A 17,673-nucleotide genomic window follows, 5' to 3' on the forward strand; every position below is an offset into this window, starting at 1 on the left:
AAGAGGGTAAAAGGGGATGTCGATTACCTTTCTTCGCCCTGGGGAAGGGCTCGCATCTCTATTGGGAAGCGTGATGCGACTGACGTTTTGCAATTTATTTACATGCGCCAGGGGCGCGTGTTTTCCGATGAGCCTTCTAAACCATCGGATGGGTCTCGTCATACTGACGGACGAGGCCCTCAACGTCAGCAACCAGCTGGGAACGAGGCTCCCAGCTGTCATGTGAAGGTGGATGACCACGCCAGCGAACAAGATAACTCGTTCGCTGCCCCTTCACATCACGGTGGTTCAGGATACGTTTGACAAGGAAACGTTGATCACCGTGGGAATCCACCAATGGTTGTGGTGATGGGTCGGATCTAATGTCGAGGATCGACAAAATCGATCACTTCCTCCATGATTTGGAGGAGAGACTTGACCACGAGCGCGGCAAGCGTCGCTCGTTGGAGCAGTTGGTGCAGGCTCACCATATCGAGCGGTTGGAAGACCGTTCGAAAAGTACGTACTCCATGTTGGAGTACGAACGGAAATATCACGCTGTTCGCGATGAGCTGTCGTCAGCTCATCGCAGTTTCGAGGATATTCGGAACCGGTATGAGAAACTTCACGCTCAAAATGATAATTTGGTTCGCGATCACAAAAATCTTCAAGGGATTCTTGAAAAGGGTGGTCAAATCCGTCCTCGGAAGAAGCCGCGTACTGATGGTACGGCTGGAGCCATTCAACGTAAAACGTAGGATGCGTTTGCATCCTACGTGGCAATTCTATTGCGTACGCATTGCCTCTGCGATGCAGTACACGGAAAGGCCCCATGAACTTGGGTAGTAGTTTACTGCTACCCACATTAGTGAATAAACGCTTAAGCAGGTTTACCGTAGAGAGTAGCACTAGATCATTAATTTAAAATGAATGAACATTTGCTCTTCCATGTTTGTCTGCATTCCGTTTCTGACGGTAGCAATTTACCTAAAACTAATTTTAATAAAAGTCTTTTTTATGGATAATAGAATAAAATGGATCCTGAACGAAACGGATTATTGATTCTCGAGTTAGCAAAAATTCTTCTGTTGGCTCATTTGTTTTGTCTTTTTCAGTACGCTTTGTGCGTACTGCCATGAGATCATTCTCGTCTTTGATGTCGATATCTTCGACATCGACATCACTCACGTCGTTGTTACTTTCGACGCGTGATGAGCGTTCATACAGCATGGACTTGACGAGGCGAAGGAGAAGGTAGCCTTGCTTAATTAGCAAGGCTCTCAACAGGCAGAACTGTTGAAGTTACAGCAGGTACAGACCCCTGTACCTGAGATGACGCACACGCGTCGTACGGAAACCTTAAAAATTGACATTTCTTTCTGGGTCTGCTCGTACACCATGTGTACCTACGATGCAGCCCAGTACAGGTATCTCGGGGACCCCAATGACGCACTTTTGCAAGTTGACGTACAATTAAGCGTCCCCCAAATGTCTGCAACGCAGCGTCTAAACGACGCTTGTGCGACGCTATTGCGCTCAGCCCGTCTTCGACCCTACTTTGCGCGTAGAGATCGTCAAAGTGATGGAGGTGTACGCTCGGTGCTGACGCATAAAGTGAGCCACCACTCGGTTAAATGCTGCTGGAGCGCTTTTAAACCTTAAGGCAACACAAGCCCCTCTCAAAGCATACCGCTTTGAGTGCTTACACTCATTTTGCCACATCGGACTCTCTCCTGAGTATCTGATAGTAGCCATCCTTTAATTCCAGCGCGGATAAGATGGTTGACATTCGCATGGAGTTCAACAAGACATATTTCCGCGAAATTGGCGTTTGCTCCAGTATGGTCGCCGTGTTCAGTTTATTGTAAGCATGAACCAGCGCCATCCACGTGTGACTTTACGCACACAAAAGGTCGGGCTGCAGTGAGGCGATTTGCTCTTTCACGCACATGTCCCGCCTTGGCTCGCTTGTTAAAGATCTCAGCAATGTAATCGACCTGTTCTTTCGGCAACGGCCATTGCCTGGTCACACAACACTTGCTGCCGGATCAATTTCGTGCCCGATGCCCCTATAGGCTGGTAGGCGACTCGGCACTACTTCTGGAAACACATCGCGATGTTCTCATATAATTTCAAAGAATGGACTATCTCTCAAGGCATCCCAGCCCTGAGCAGCGAACCGTTTCTTTTTGTCTATTTCTAGGACGCTCTCGCCCATTGTGAATGACGAGCATCAGACCACCAAGTTTTTTTCTGCAACTGGTGTGACTATTTCGTGAATCTTTCCTGCCTTTAATTCGGCGAGGAACAGATCCCACGACATCTCCGGACAACTATATCCTCGGTAGATTAAAGATTTGCTGGAGCAATATCAACTGAGGACGCCTCCGCAATTTCGTCTTTGACGGCCTCGAAGACCTCGTTCGAAGGTCCGTCCTCTTTAATTGGGACCGATCCAAAGAACACTCGTCTTGACGTGCCTCAAATCGTCCTTATCTGTTAGGTACTCGTCTCTTTTGACTGGGAAATGGGTGCCGTTGCTCTCCTGGCTAATCTGTTCCTTCCAACCGTACCAGGCTCTATGCACTGTTTAGGTTTATGCGACGCTTTGTTTCCTGTCAGCTCGCCGTCTACTGCCACATGATTTCGGCTCTGTGCAGGACATTTTGACGCAAGACTTCTTGGCTTCGTCCTTTTTACTACCCCAGTCTCCACGATCTGGGTAGGACTTGGTGACGTTTGACATCCCGTTAACGCACTCTCAACTGTGTTGTACTCGACATCAGTTTCATAGGCCTCTCGCAGGGGCACATCATTTCCGGTGTCCTGCCTAGGGTTTGGCCAATTACTAGGGCTCGCTAATTACTTACATAAGAACAGTAAGGATTATGCAGAGCGGACTAAACCATTGTCTGACCTCTTTAGAAAGGACGCAGAATGGGTTTGGTTAATAGATCAAGAAGATGGTACTACATCAATGAAGCAATCTCTTGTATAGGCACCAGTCTTGGCATTGCCATACACGATAAAGTCTTTAGACTCGTCTGCTACGCAAGCAACTTTGCAATCGTTCCCGCGCTCATGCAAAAAAATAACGAAGGCGTTGACCGTGTCATCTCTTATTGATCCTGGCTTTTGAAAGCCGCGGAAATGAATTACCCTGTGCATGACAAGGAGCTGCTTTCAGTAAAATATGCTCTTGTAAAGTTTCGAATGCACCTGTTGGGCACCAAATTATTTGTGGTTTACACGGATCACGAATCACTGCGGACCGCTATAAACTCACCGCATCTCCCGCCAGATGGCAAGATAATTTACATTCTTCTGTGAATTTCATTTCAAAGTTGAATAGAAGCCGGATAAATCGAATGTCTTGGCTGACGCGTAATCGCTTTGATCAAACTTTGAGGCAAGACACCCGGAACGTGTGTCTCGTGCTAAGTCACAAGTTGAGTTCGTCAACGTTGGCAGCCATGAAGGTATACCACGTGACGACCTTGTTGACCTTCAAAACGAAGGAGAGCTACAGTCAGGATGGACATTGTCACCTGCTATTGAATCACTTCGGCGGACGAAAGGTCTCCCTTTTGTCACTGCTGAAGGCGACAGCCAAGTCGGTTTAGCTACAGCGATGGTCTGTTATGGCATCAGCCGTCACCTTGTGATCTCTTAAAAATCTATATCCCTCATGACACAGATCTCAAGCTGAAGATACGTCACGAGCTCCAGGATGCACCAACGAGTGCTGATTGTTGGAAGTCGGCCAGTCTGGACTTCATGTTTGGCATGCCGCCTGACCACAAGGGTCGGACGGGGCTCGTCGTGTTTGTAGACAGACTGAGCAAAATGGTGCATTTGGCACCATATAAAACATCGATCATAGGCTAGGAGGCAGCTCTCATGTTCCTGATTCACGTGTATCGACTACACGGGATGCCCTATTCCATAGTATCGGGTCGGGATCCTTGTTTCAATGTTTTACGTTGGGTTTTGGCGACATGTGTTTGAGCTGCTGGGTACATGTTTATAGCCGATCATTCCTGGACCGATGGCTAAACAAAACGTGCCAATCGCGTCGTGGCGGATGAATTGCGCACGGTAGCGATTCCTAAGGAATGGAGCAAGCAGTTGCTCTTCGTGGAGTTAGCTATTCGTGACAGTGTCCACGACAGTACGGGTGAGACGCCGTTTCATATATACCAACTGCGCCATCCTCTGACGGCAGTCTCGTTTGTGCGCAGCTGGAGTCTTAGCGGAGGAGGTCCCCTCACTTCGCTCTAAGCGAAGAGGGACACAGTTTTGTCATTCCAACGATGACCCGCGAGGGTATCATCTCAAAGACAGAAACTTGCTCTAGTGACCCTGCCGATCAAGCAGTGGTCACTATGGAGTCACGGCAAGGAATGCGTATGCTCCTAAACAGTAACGATATTTCGTTATTTAAAACTCCGTCCTATGTCCGAAGTCTTGGCGGTGTCACAGGCGAGTTTGATGCTTAAAGCGTAAGCGAGGCTCAACGCTTTGTGGATGAGCGATTACCCATCCCACGAAAAGTCCGTGACGCGATGGCAAGCGCACAGGACAAGCAAAAAAATAATGCGGACCAACAAGGTCTCAAAACAAAGAACACTTAGAGTCGGAGAAAAAATACAGTTAAATACTGCTACTTTACCTAAAAATGAAGTTTCTGTACTACCTGGAGTTACTACGAAACGATTCCGCGTTGCATCGGGCCGTTTACGGTAGTCGAGAAGGTTGAAGACATATATTATAGGCTCGCAGTCCCGCCGTATAGAAGACGCACCCCGTCTTCTACGTGGGTCGTCTGAAACTGTATGTTGATCAGAAGAGATGACATACCCCATCCGTCTAAGGAGACCGATGGTGACGCCAACCGTGGTTAAGCGTCAATCAGGTGTGGGTGACGAGAAAGATGAATGACTTCTCTCCGACAATCTCCTCCCACCATGATATAAATTTGGAGAGCGAGGGAAATCACGCGCGTAATGCGGATCCGTAGCATCAGCTTCTCCAATAGGTCCAGCCAAATTTTCAGCCTTTGGTAGCACTAGCGATCCTTCGATCGAACATCGAGGAGATCCGAAGTCAGTCGCGGAACTTGACTTTCGAGATCCCCGATCCGTCGTTCAGCAGCGCTCAGCACCTGCGAATGAACGGAAGCAGGATAGGCTGCGGGGAGTAGCTGGGCGAAATCGCCACTCCTATCGGGTGATGCTGCTAGGAACCAACGCTTTCTTATTGGGAGGTGTTTACTCACCGCTTCGTGAAACATAAGCTTCAGATCTCATCTAGTGGAGAGGGACCCAAAGAGTTATGACTATTGGGAACCGGTCGACGCCCCGCGCGTTGACGTTCCGGGAATGATGACTGCCTATGAGAAGGAGCACCAGTTGGAGCCGCTCCGCTAGTTTCAAATGGACTACCAGGAGTAGCGTGATGAGAAGAAAAAGTGGGTACAGTACCGCTTTTGATTTCTCTCACACGCAAGCAAGCGAAGTTGATTTGCTGCAACCATTTTTCGCCAGATCGCTATGTGGCTGAAAAACGGCACAGGAACTCTGCTTCGTATTTGGTCAAATTTTTTTTTAGAACTCAACACGACCCGGATCAGGGAAATACGGCCAAGCGATTTTCCATGAACTGTCGATGTCTTAATAATTATGTGCGTCTATACTAGCGCGCTCTAGGAGCGACGCACAAGTTCCACCCGAATAAGGTCATCCGGATGGAGAAGGCATCGGTTGTGACAGGGTCACCCAGCAACTCACAAATGAAGTTCTAAACTGTTAATTATTGGATCTTTCAACAATCTAACTTCGATAATAAATCAGGCTACTAAATACTACTAATATAGTACTACTAAATATCCGTACCCCGTACTTGAGATGCCGACACGTGTCATTCGTACCTACCTTAGTCATAACGATTGCCTAGCTATATTCTCTGATGAACTGATACACATCCCGACTATATGACATAGTCAACATATCCTTAGTGTGCCATTACACTAGTCACATGTGACCCCGTTACACCTTCCCGCACCCAAATAGGAAACACTGTTTGCTGGAAGGGGGAACTTGAAGGGAAGTGACACAACGAGTCTGCCACGCTGGCATCCTCACACGCAGAACCACCGCAGAGAATACAATGATGACCGACCCCAAGACGCCCCCAGGGCACTCGCAGACCACGACGCCATCGACTGATACAGTCACCACAACGACAGAAGTCATGACGCCCAACGGGCACGCCGATGAAACATCACTTGAGCTGTCAAGCACCGTGCGCGATGACCCACCGGATACTTCGACATCATTTCCTCGTACAGCAGCTCACCAGGACGCAACATCTCTGATGCGAAAGATCATAAGCGAAAAAACCTGTTCGTCAAGCTGCGTCACACAGCTTCACGCAACACGCTGCTCAAACATCACTCGAATAAGAAGCCACGTGCTGTGTCAGCTCTGCGGACTTCCGCGCGCCACCACAAACGGCAAGAGCGTGCACAAGGACTGAAGTGTGCTCGCGTGTCCGACACACCACCGCCATCCCCGACATTTACCGACGTTCATCATGCTCATCTTGAGACGATCACTGCCGACATGCCTTCTCCAGAATCGAAACCACCTTGTGCGAGTGTACCACGTGACGACGTCTCCATGAGACCCAACAGTTCGAGCCATACTGGCAAACAAGTACCTCCACTGTGTCCATCGGACCCCCAAGGAGACCACAAGCGTCGTCGTGACACTTGCGTCCTATGGACAAGGGATTTGCTGCTTGCAGTGAAGGTTTGGCGCGTGGTCGACTACGCGGATACCTCCAACGATGCCGAGAGCGAGGAAGACTTATGGAGCAGGTCGACGAATGCCCACTCGTCCTTGATGACGACACTGACGTCGGTCGACAGGTTTACGAAGACCAAATCAGCAGTTCGCTGCTCGGCGGGCAATAGCCTGGAGAAAGCAATTTAATAACTTTTCTCCATAGATGTTGTCGGCAAAACTTAACGAAATATTTCCATACATTATTGCTTGGAGAAAAACCGAATGTAACTCCTCAGCTTTTGCCTGGGACAGTGGCTTGACAACTCAGCTGGCAATACTCTGTTGTGTACGATGATGTTGTTCACTGGCCCTTCCGTTGTTGAACTGGACACGCGACTCGCGAAAGATAGGCCAAAACCTGAGGTGTTTTCCCAAATAGTATCTCTCTCATCTGAATCTACCACATCCGAGTGGCATCGGCGTTTTATCCTTAGCTACTTTTTGCAGGTAAAAAACCTTTGTCTGCAATAGGGCAGTTCTCGCATAGTAAAACATGCTGATGGAGCTTCTCTGGTTTTCCCTCTACCGCACTGGTGCAGTAGCCATACTTAGAACTGTAGCGGTTACCAGAGCACTTGTTAGTAGACCGGTAAAAATTTGCCCAACGTGCACCTTGGGTGGGGAGAGGGGCAGCAACGTAATTGGAGGAGGCTGGAGGGGCATGTTGCAGGCGGGAACAATAAGCGGAAGGGGAGGAGAATGAAGGCGGGCTTTATAAATGTTTAGTTGCCCTCTTAAAAAGGGCAACTAAATATGGAAAGAGGCATGTCTATATTTTTAACCCCCCTTAAAACGGGCACGAACATGGCAAGGGGCATGCCCGTACCTTCAAGGCCCGTACCCAATTGGACAGCCTTTGTACAAAATGTACAAAACATAGGCCGTAAGGTCTGATTTGACAAGCTAAACGCTTTTCGTGAACGGTTCGAGAAACGGACCGTAGTCGGCGCACGCTATAAGTTGCACCGTTTGTCTCGAGAGGCAGGGATGCCTTGCATCTCTTGGAGGGACTCATGCCTATGCTGTTTTAAGGGTGCACGTCATGCCTTCAAGGAAACATTCGACCTCAAAGATCCCCATTGGAGGACTCTCATCTCTTACGAGATGTGTGTATCATGGGATTAAAAACCTCCAATCCTTTTACGAGCGCGAGAAGCGCTCGTACTCCGATGGACCTTCTGCCGAGGAGGATGGGTCTCGTCGTACTGCAAGACGAGACCTGGAACGCTCAACATTAGTTGGGAAGAGGTTCCCAACTATCATGCGAGGGTGGATACCCTCGCCAACGAACGAGATAACTCGTTCGAGCCTCCTTTGCTTCACGGTGGTTTAAGAAACTTCAAAAAGAAAGCGCTTCTCACCAATTCAAATTCAACAATGGATGTGGAGGGCGAGGGGAGATCGGGTTCGCCTCGTTTGACGATCACGATTCAACATCGTGATTTGGATCACACCCTTTATTATTTAAAGAAGAATTTTGATCACGAGCGATCCCGTCGTCGCGAGTTAGCGGTGATGGTCGATAATATTTTTCGTGACCAGTTGAAAAGTTCTGCGCAGATTGCGACTGAAAACTGGTGAACGAAAGGGCACATCAGTTTCTTCAAAACAAGCTGTTGACAGCTCTTCAGAAGATCTCTTTCTTGGAGAAAAGAGTTAATCGTCTGGTTCACGAGAATCAAACCCCGTTTCGAGACAATAAGCCTTTGGCTCGGAACCATCAGGTTTTGGCTGATGCCCTTAACCGTTCCGGTGTAATCCGGAATCGGAAGAAGCCTTGTTCTGATGGTACGGGTGGAGACGCCCAGCATAAAACGTAGGATGCGTCCGCATTCTACGAGGCAGCTCGATCGTGTATGCATTGCCTTGACGATGTAATACACGAAGCGAGCCGATTTACCTGGGCAGTAATTCAGTACTGCCTACATTCGTCACTACGTACTTTGGTAAAATTATCGTAGAGAGTAGGACAAGGTCATTAATTTTTAATGAAAGTATGTTTGCTCTTCCATTTTTGTCAGAGTTCCGTTTCTGTCGCTCCACCGCATCAGCGATGGATCCTGTACGAAACACATCACTGCTTCTCTAGCCAGCAGGAAATCATCGGTTTTAGTTTTGTTTTCAGTGCGACCGGCTCGCACTGCGGAAATATTAATCTCTTCATTATTGAGAGTATCACAAATCTCATTAATAGTATTGTTTTCGATGCTGGGCCTTTCAGCATCGTTGTCTACTTTAATGTTAGTTAACTCAACATTGTTATCTACTTCAATGTTAGTTAATCAACATTGTTATCCTTCAATGTTAGTTAATTCAACATTGGTATTCTTCGCATTGACTTTGTACTAATGCATGATAAGCAAGAGCTTAAAGGTTCTTTGCTCGAGCGAGTCCGCCCCCTAATAAGCGTTACTCTCAAATAGGGTAGGTATATGTGGTGGCGTAAGCCATTCACAAAAACGTGGTATGCTTTGTAAAAGCATGCACTGAATTGTTAATGGCAAATTCTACCATCGGCAAGAACTCGCTCCAACTCTTAAAAGAGTGAATGTTGCTTGTCAAACAAGCATCCTCGTTTCGTACCACTCAACCTTTTCGAGTGGTCGACCTTCGACGCTGCCTGTGCTTGTACACAGCCCTCAGTAACTTGTACACCTTACTATGGTGGACCTTCGACGCTACCTGTGCTTGTGCACAGCCGTCGATATCTAACTCCACAATGTTTTGGGTATTCGTATCCGCGAAGTATCTCTTCGAGAATAAGGTTTGCACGCTCCGTCTGACCATCTGTTTAAGGATGATCAGAAGTTGACATTTTTAATTGTGTTCCAAGGGATTTGAACACTGTTTGCCAAAATTCCGCCGTGAATCTGGGGTCTCGATCTGAGACCAGTTCACGGGGTAACCCATGGAGTCGTAATATCAAGTTAATAAAGACACGATCTCAGCCTTTGGCTGTGACCGACTCCGGGACGGACGCAATATGAACCATCTTGCTGAAACGGTCAACAAAACAAAGATACCGTTATTCATGTGGGTGTCTTCGGGGAATCCGAAGACGAACCCCATAGATACGAACTGCCAACACTCTGCCGGAACAGGCAAAGTTTATACGGAGCACGGGATGAAGCGTTGGGCTCTACCCGTTGACAAACTTTGCAAGCACGTATTAATTTGCGGACTTACTCGTACTGGCGTGGCCAGTAGAAGTCAAGACTTATAGTGAGATAAGTCATCTCACGTCCACCGTGACCACTTATTGGTGCGTCGTGGTACTCACACATGATGCGTAATCGCAAATCATTATGGGTAGGGATGACGACATGAGGTGTGTCGCCAGCAATGGCTGTATAATACAAGAAACCATTGCGTATTGTATATCCATCTGTTGAGGATCGCTACAATTTCGACAATCCTTTTAAGAATTGTTGTGATGGTTTTCTAAGGTAATCCATAAACCCTTTGATGGCCTTATCTTTTTGATTAACTTTTCCAACGTCGTCGAGTAATGTTGACGACGGAGCACTTATTGTTGCAAGAGTAGCCTTATGCTAACTGTTGATTTGCGGAGCCGGCCAAAATCGGGAAGGTGCGAAAGGGCATCAGCGACGAAGTTAAGTCGTCCTGGTTTTTACTCCACGGAGAAGTTATGCTCCGCGAGGAATGACAACCATCTCGCCATTCTTTGCGAAAGGTGTAGGTCCTTACGGCCGTGCGTTAAGACGCATAGTCCGCATATACAATGAACGGTCGACCCTAAACTTAGCCAGTGCATAGCTCATGGCAACGAGTTCCTTGTCATGAACTGGGAAGTTGTGTTCAGATGAAGCTGACGCGATTTGTAACAGACGACGCGCTCTGCGCCGTCTGTGTCATATTGCATTAACACACAACAGATTGCAAAATCGCTGGCGTCACAGAACACATGAAAAGGTCGGTCTTGGTTACCATTGGCCAGGATTGGCGATTGCATCAAGCTTTGTTTGATACCCTCAAACGAATGTTGACAATCAGCGTTCCACGACCATACTACATGCAATTATGCCGAAATGACAGCATATAATTCTTCTTTTTCTTCAACAAAGAAGAAATATATGCTGTCATTTCGGCATAATTGCATGAGTACTTGTGCAGGTACGCCGCTAAGCCGAGAAACTTTCGAGGTCCCTTTACATCATTGGCACAGGACAGTCGGTGATCGTCTTGATCTTCTTCGGATCAATGTGTACACCGTGTTTATCCGCGATGCACCCAAGAAGTAGTATTTCGCTTGCAGCGAATAAAAACTTCTTGCGATTTGCATATAACTTATGCTTACGCATAACTATACGAACCTTTCGGACGTGGGTAGATGTACTTCAACGTCCGACTTTCCGTCCATTGCTCTGCTATGAATGAAGACGTCATCAAAATAGCTCGGTGCGAATTCCACACCGATCTCAACAGATTGGTTACACATTAAATGTCGCAGGGGCATTACTGAGTCCCTGTGACATACCTAACCACTCACATAGCATTCCACTTGGGGTGCTTACTGCTGTCGTGTTCACGCATAAGGATCTGATAGAATCCATTCATCAGATCCATTGACAAAGAGATAGTACTCTTTGACATACCATCAATGATTACGTTTTATCATGGTATCGAAATCTGAGCCGGTACAGTTGCAGCGTTCAGTTTATTAAATGCATGCATTATCCGACATCCTCCTGTTGCTGTACGCACACAGAAAGCCGGAGAGTATGTGGGGAAGTTGATTTTCCCTCACATGGTCCACTGCGAAGCGTTCGGCAAAGAATTTGTCGATCGCAATTACTTGTTCACGAGGCAATGGCCATTGCTTCATGACACAGTATTTCGAACCTGGGATTAGGTCGAATCGTGTCGAGTGCCTTTATTCTTAGGCAACTCGCACGGTACTGATTCCGGGAAGACATCCTTAAATTCCTTTTAATCGTTTCTTAATGGGTTTGTCATTAAAGACTCCCAAGATTGGGCCGCAAGCCGTTCCATCCGAGTCTTTTCATCGAGGAAGCTGCTGAGAGCCAAATCATTCTCAGAAAAAATACTATTGCTGACCGAATATCGGCCACGTACTTGTCATCTATATCAAGTTCGCAGATCTGCTTGACGTTGCCACTACGTAGATCACGAAGAACCTTTTACGTTCTAGCGTTGGCAATTAAGTTATTTTCGAAATTATCTTCGGAGGCGCTAATAGATCAAGTGGATACGCGCCTACATTTGATCTATTGTTTACTTTAGTTTCTTCTTTGGAACTTAATTTAAAAGGTACCTGGGAGTCTTTGACCACAGATTTCCGAAAGCTTATTCCCACAGAAATTATTGAGTAGTATCATCCCCAACTGCCTCTAGCCGTGGTTGCGGTTCCACAGCAAAATCCTCTACGATAGACTCTCCAATCGATCTACGACATCGCACTGTCTCTTGTAGACTTTTTTTAAACTTTTCTGGTATAGCTTGGGACTTACGTAAAACACAGCCTTCTTGGATGTTGCTTTTTAAGCAAGCAACTTTGTTTCGTACCACTCAATTTATTCGAGTGTTCGAACTTCGACGCTGCCTGTGTGCACAGCCGTCGAGATCAACCTTTTCAATATGTGGGTATTCGCGCTGAGGTCTTGTGCAGTCATGCTAACGACCCAGCTACAAATGAGGCTATCGCACTACATCCACATGCTTGTGGACGCCCCAAGACATTCATCAGTTGTCCATACGATGACAAGAGACAGGCATCGTCACGGCTTGATACTGCCAATTTATACATGGGCTCGTACTTTCTGAGCCAAGGTGATCCAAGGATGACATCAAATTTATCATCCAAATCTAGTACGATGAAATCATTTTCGGACTGTTTACCCTTTAACGTGTATTGGATACCAGCTACACGATTCTTAATCGTCACAGATGCGCCTGTGCTAGGCGCACTGACATCCTGTTAGAGGAATATCGTGTTCAATAAATTTAAGCCTGCGCTCTTCTAGTGATTGGCGTATAATAAAATTATTTGACGCCCCACAATCGGCTAGGGACTTAAGTGGTAACTTATTTAACACTTTAAATTTCAGAAGATGAGGTTAATCTCATCCTCTGGGGCAATTACACACAATGTTTGTGTGTGAGGAGCAACTTTCGTCAAAAGACCTGCAACTTCTTTTGACGTTGCTGGATCAGTAGGGCGCTCCGCACCTACTGACCCCGACCGTTTTTTGACGATCCGCCTCACCGCTACGATTTCGCAACAGCGTCGGATCCGCGTCCTCCGCAATTCCTAGCGAGAGGTCATTCTTTTCGCTCAGTATTTTTAGGTACTGGCCGTGGGCAACTACACTCGTACACGTAGTGGCCCATTTTTTGACAGCGATTCCATTTCTGTAATCGTTTGTAACTTGATGCGCGAGGTTATTCGCTCTCAACATACGAGAAATCCACGGGTTCTGGACCTCCGTTTTCTTGTCGTCTCGGAGGACGATAACCACCAGTGGACAAAACCTGCTTAAGACTTAAGTCCTCATGTTCCGCTACAGATATCGCTTGGTCTAGCGACTCTAATTTTAACGAAACAGATGGCTCTTAACAGGACCATCTAAAGACCTTTAAAAAACACAGTTACCTGTGTTTGTTCATCTATTGGATGACTAACGATACAACTGAACAGGTATCGTGTATGTTGGGCATAAGCGTGAAGTCACGCTTGCCCTGCTTTAAATCCAAGAGCTCGGCTCGAGCCCTCCATTCGGCACATGGCGGCTTAAACGTTTGTCTGAGCCGGGTCTTAAAGACCTCATATGACCCAAAGAGTAATGGGACGTGAAGCTTGAGCCGCAAGGCCCAAGATTTGGCGCGTCCGGCTGAGTTGGACGTGCCAAATTTCACTTTCGTCGCATCATCACTGATACGAAGAGCTTCTATGGCATCGTCTAAGTCGACGAGCCATCTCAAAAAGGAGTCGCCTTCGACTAGCTTAAACTTAGATATTTCTATCTTTAAGCTTTTAGGTCGACGCGGAAACATCGGCCCATTAGCAGCATATACATGCTGCAGTCTCAGCATTTCCAACTGTTGAGCACCCTGTTCTATTAACACCTCTGTGTGTTGAGAGCCTTGCTGGTGAAGTAAGGTTACTTTCTCTTGGGCCCCGTCGAGTTCGTGTTGAATAATTCGACTCTGCCCAGAGAAAATATAGCATAGCGCCAACGGCTGGCCCGCCTATGACCGATTTCGTTCGTTTGATCGCTCTCCATTCGAGGTCACTCAAATGAGGAAGTCTCTCACGCGTTGCGTGATAACCTTCTTGAGGGGCTTGGAAGCCCCCCTTCTTCATTCAACATGTCCATGTTGGATGAAACGTGCGTGGACGTACACAAGAGTACATAGGAAGGTTTCTAGGTAGCTAAGGGTCATTAACTGCCAAAAAGTAATTCAATGGTTTAGAATTACGGAAAAGTAAGGATGTATTAATATAAATTGTTTCGTAACGATCTTCTATCAACTACTGAACTTATCATATTAATATGTAACTAAGTATGGCGCCTCCTTGCGCATCGCACAATCGTGTTTTTAAACGATTGGCGGGGTTGATCTAGCCTTGAATCAACCAATCAATAGAGCAATGTCTTATTGCATCAATAATAACAAATTTGGTATTACTGGAACGATTTAAGTCAAAATTAATAAAGATAATAATTTTGCACTTCTTTATTAATTTCCTCTCATAGGGAATAATATGTATTACTCCTCTTAAGGAGATAATTCTTATTATCGGACACCCCGTTTCAGTATGATCGCAGCCTACTTACGTGCATTGCCAATTTATATAAGGAAATGCAATAAATTTCATTGTAAAGATGTGAACGCCAACTTTTGGTTTGGTACATCGGTTAAAATTGCAGACTTAGGTATGGATATGTGCATGTAGCTTTTATACCCCATTGTACACTCCACGCATGAAAATTTCACAACAGTCGAAGTAGATGCAAATGCAACGAAAACAAATTCATCGATGCTCCGCAAGGTCGCGATCTACTGCTAAAAGCTGCGCAGAACTTGCCTTTGGAGGTAATCGCAAGCTGCTTTGAGTCCTCCTTGCTGCTGAAGTTGATTCTTGCTCATGTTCTGCACAGCGCAAGAATACGCAGTATGTAATCTTCTTGCTTGCTGAAACCTTCCTTGGGCTGTATGGATGAGAAAAAAAGAGCTTATAAATACCGCATGTTTTATCGACTCGGGATGCCTCTTCGTAACAGGTCGAAAAACACGTTACAAGAACCAAGCTAACTCGCTTATTGCACTAAGTGCGGTTTGAATGGCCGTCGTTCGCCCGTCCACGATCAAGGCATCTGACATAACGCGATCAGCCAACCCCCCTCCGGCACATCAAATACCTGCTGTGGATCAATGGAAATGGCCAGCAATCTCCTTGAAAGCTACAAGCAGTGGGCTGGCGGCATGGATGTGGTGCTGATGGATTGGGTTGACCCCACCCTGCGTTATCGTCTCTCGCCGATGCGAGACTATTTTCTCGCTGACTTCGGCACGGTCTTCGCCCTGTGCGTCGCATACCTTACATTTGTAGTGGTGGGCACGGTATGTCTATCTTTCTTTTTGGCTGCACTTGCATGAACCACGTACAGCTATAGCAGCACAGCGCTGACCTTACGTTTGGTCTTGCTGCATTATTTAGCTTGTCATGAAATCAGGCATGCCCGCATTTAATATGGCTCCGCTCCAATTCATTTATAACCCTGCTCAAGTCGTCTTGTGCTCCTACATGACCGTTGAGGCCATCCTTCAGGCCCGTCGCAACGTACGTATCCTACCGGGATCATGTTTTTGTCTTGTATTACCATTGACGTTGTTTAACTTATGTATTGCAGGGCTTTTCAGCTACCCCGTGCAATGCGTTCGATCACGAAAAACCTGTGATGGGCAATCTAATGTACATCTTTTACCTATCCAAGGTACTTGACTTTTGCGACACTTTCTTCATCGTTTTGGGCAAGAAATGGAAACAGCTTTCGGTGCTCCACGTCTATCACCACGTCACCGTCTTCTTCGTGAGTCTTTTTTATTGTGCTCTTGTATTTGGGCTTGCCTTGAGACAATATCCTTACTTTACCATTTGCTGCAATAGTGCTACTGGGCTAATTTTCGCACATCCTATGACGGTGACCTCTACATGACCATCGTGCTTAACGGTGGTGTGCACGCCATCATGTACATGTATTATTTTGTGAGCTCTCACACGCGCAATATTTGGTGGAAGCCGTATTTGACGACGGTTCAAATGATCCAATTTCTGCTTATGAATGCGCAAGGCTACCTTATGGTCTCGCGTTCATGCCCTGGTATGCCGTACAAGATCTCAGTGATGTACCTTATCTACGTGCAATCGCTTTTCTGGCTCTTTATGAACTTTTTTATCATGAACTACTGTCTCAATACACGAAAGCCAAAGTCTGTTGAGGCCGTGAAGAAGACGCTGTGACGAGTCGGATCAATCAGCGGAAGCGGCCGGGCAGGCAGATGAATTGCGATTCCCATTACGAGAAACCCTTTGAGGAATTGCAAGGTGTAGAGATCATATTGTCTTAAGTAAAAAGAAAAATTAATATACCATGCATTTGAAAGAATTTTATATGCACCATCGCCCCTATGTGAAATATAAGATACGAAATGATCATTATGAATGCCGCACCTAAAAGCACGAGTGACGATGGAAGGCACTGAGACGCGCAGACCATCATCTTTGCCTTTTAAGAACAAAATAAACATATTTCGAACATTCTGTCCTGGCGCAATAATTTTAAAGAAATGGCACGAAGCTATCTTGCGCTCGTCTTGCGCTCTACGTTGTGGGGTGCCGCGCAATACTAAAGCATTCGCGGAAGCAAAAGCCATTTGTCTCCAATTTGCTGTCAATCGCCGGAAACCGCGATGACGGAAAGGCCACGAAGCTCGCGCTGGAACTGGAAGATGTGGTGACATGGCTCCGAACTTAGATAAAAACTGCATCTTTCAATAGCATCGTATTTCTCAAGCTAGCGCAAACATTTTGACAGAATTTTTGTTTCCAGGAAAACGTATGTCTTGTCTCTAGAAGCACCGCGAGACCAGCCTGTTGAAAGATGCTTCCAGAGCGCGTGATGCTGCTGTCTTGCCGATCGAGGTCGCACGGCTATGCACTGTGAAAAGGTTTTCGTGTATCACAGTAAAACCATTTGGTGTCAGTGCCTTCTCACAACGTTTGGGATAGTGCACAAGGTCGAGGTCTTTCGTGTGCACCACCACCCATTGCATCCAAATAAGATCATAACTTGCACAGGTCGACTCAAGTTCCTGCAAACCCATGCAGTATAGGTGCCTTGCTCTTCATTTGCTCCATAGTCGGAAAATCTACGCAGCAGCCTCGGACTCTGCTCCACTAAATCTACGTCGTCAAACATGGGCAGCAGCAGCAATTTGCTTACTCAAATACCTGCACCGCAGTCGGCTGCCGCATGACAGACAGACCCAATCAGATTTTATTGTTTCTCGTACATATTTAAGAAGCCGCTTCGATTCTCGAATAATAATTTCGGTACAAACGCAAAACGTCTAGCACGCTGTTGTGGGTTAGCGGACAGTTGACCTCGTCATCCCAGAACTAATGAGCTTAGGCGTACCACGCAAGCTCTCGCGGAGTGTCAATGGTAGATTATGATATCTCATAATCTTGTGTCGTTTTCCTTTTAATTCATTGACCATTTTCCGCAGTGCTGCTTGTCGACGCACGATTTTCCCTTCTGCTGTGTACGGCAACGGTCCCTGGGCAATAAATTTGTAC

The 17,673-nt window shown here is 46.6% G+C and overlaps 1 protein-coding gene across 1 annotated transcript; it reads left to right on the forward strand.

Moving 5' to 3' along the window:
* Positions 1 to 15,224: 15,224 nt before the first annotated feature.
* Positions 15,225 to 17,597, forward strand: CCR75_006693 (uncharacterized protein). Its single transcript, XM_067964761.1, has 4 exons — positions 15,225 to 15,434; positions 15,532 to 15,654; positions 15,725 to 15,904; positions 15,982 to 17,597. Exons 1-4 carry the CDS (start codon positions 15,246 to 15,248, stop codon positions 16,333 to 16,335), a joined length of 846 nt encoding a protein of 281 aa, XP_067823745.1. The 5' UTR covers positions 15,225 to 15,245; the 3' UTR covers positions 16,336 to 17,597.
* Positions 17,598 to 17,673: the final 76 nt, after the last annotated feature.

The sequence above is a fragment of the Bremia lactucae genome, linkage group LG19, assembly GCF_004359215.1.
Source record: "Bremia lactucae strain SF5 linkage group LG19, whole genome shotgun sequence".
NCBI classification, from domain to species: Eukaryota; Oomycota; class Peronosporomycetes; order Peronosporales; family Peronosporaceae; genus Bremia; species Bremia lactucae.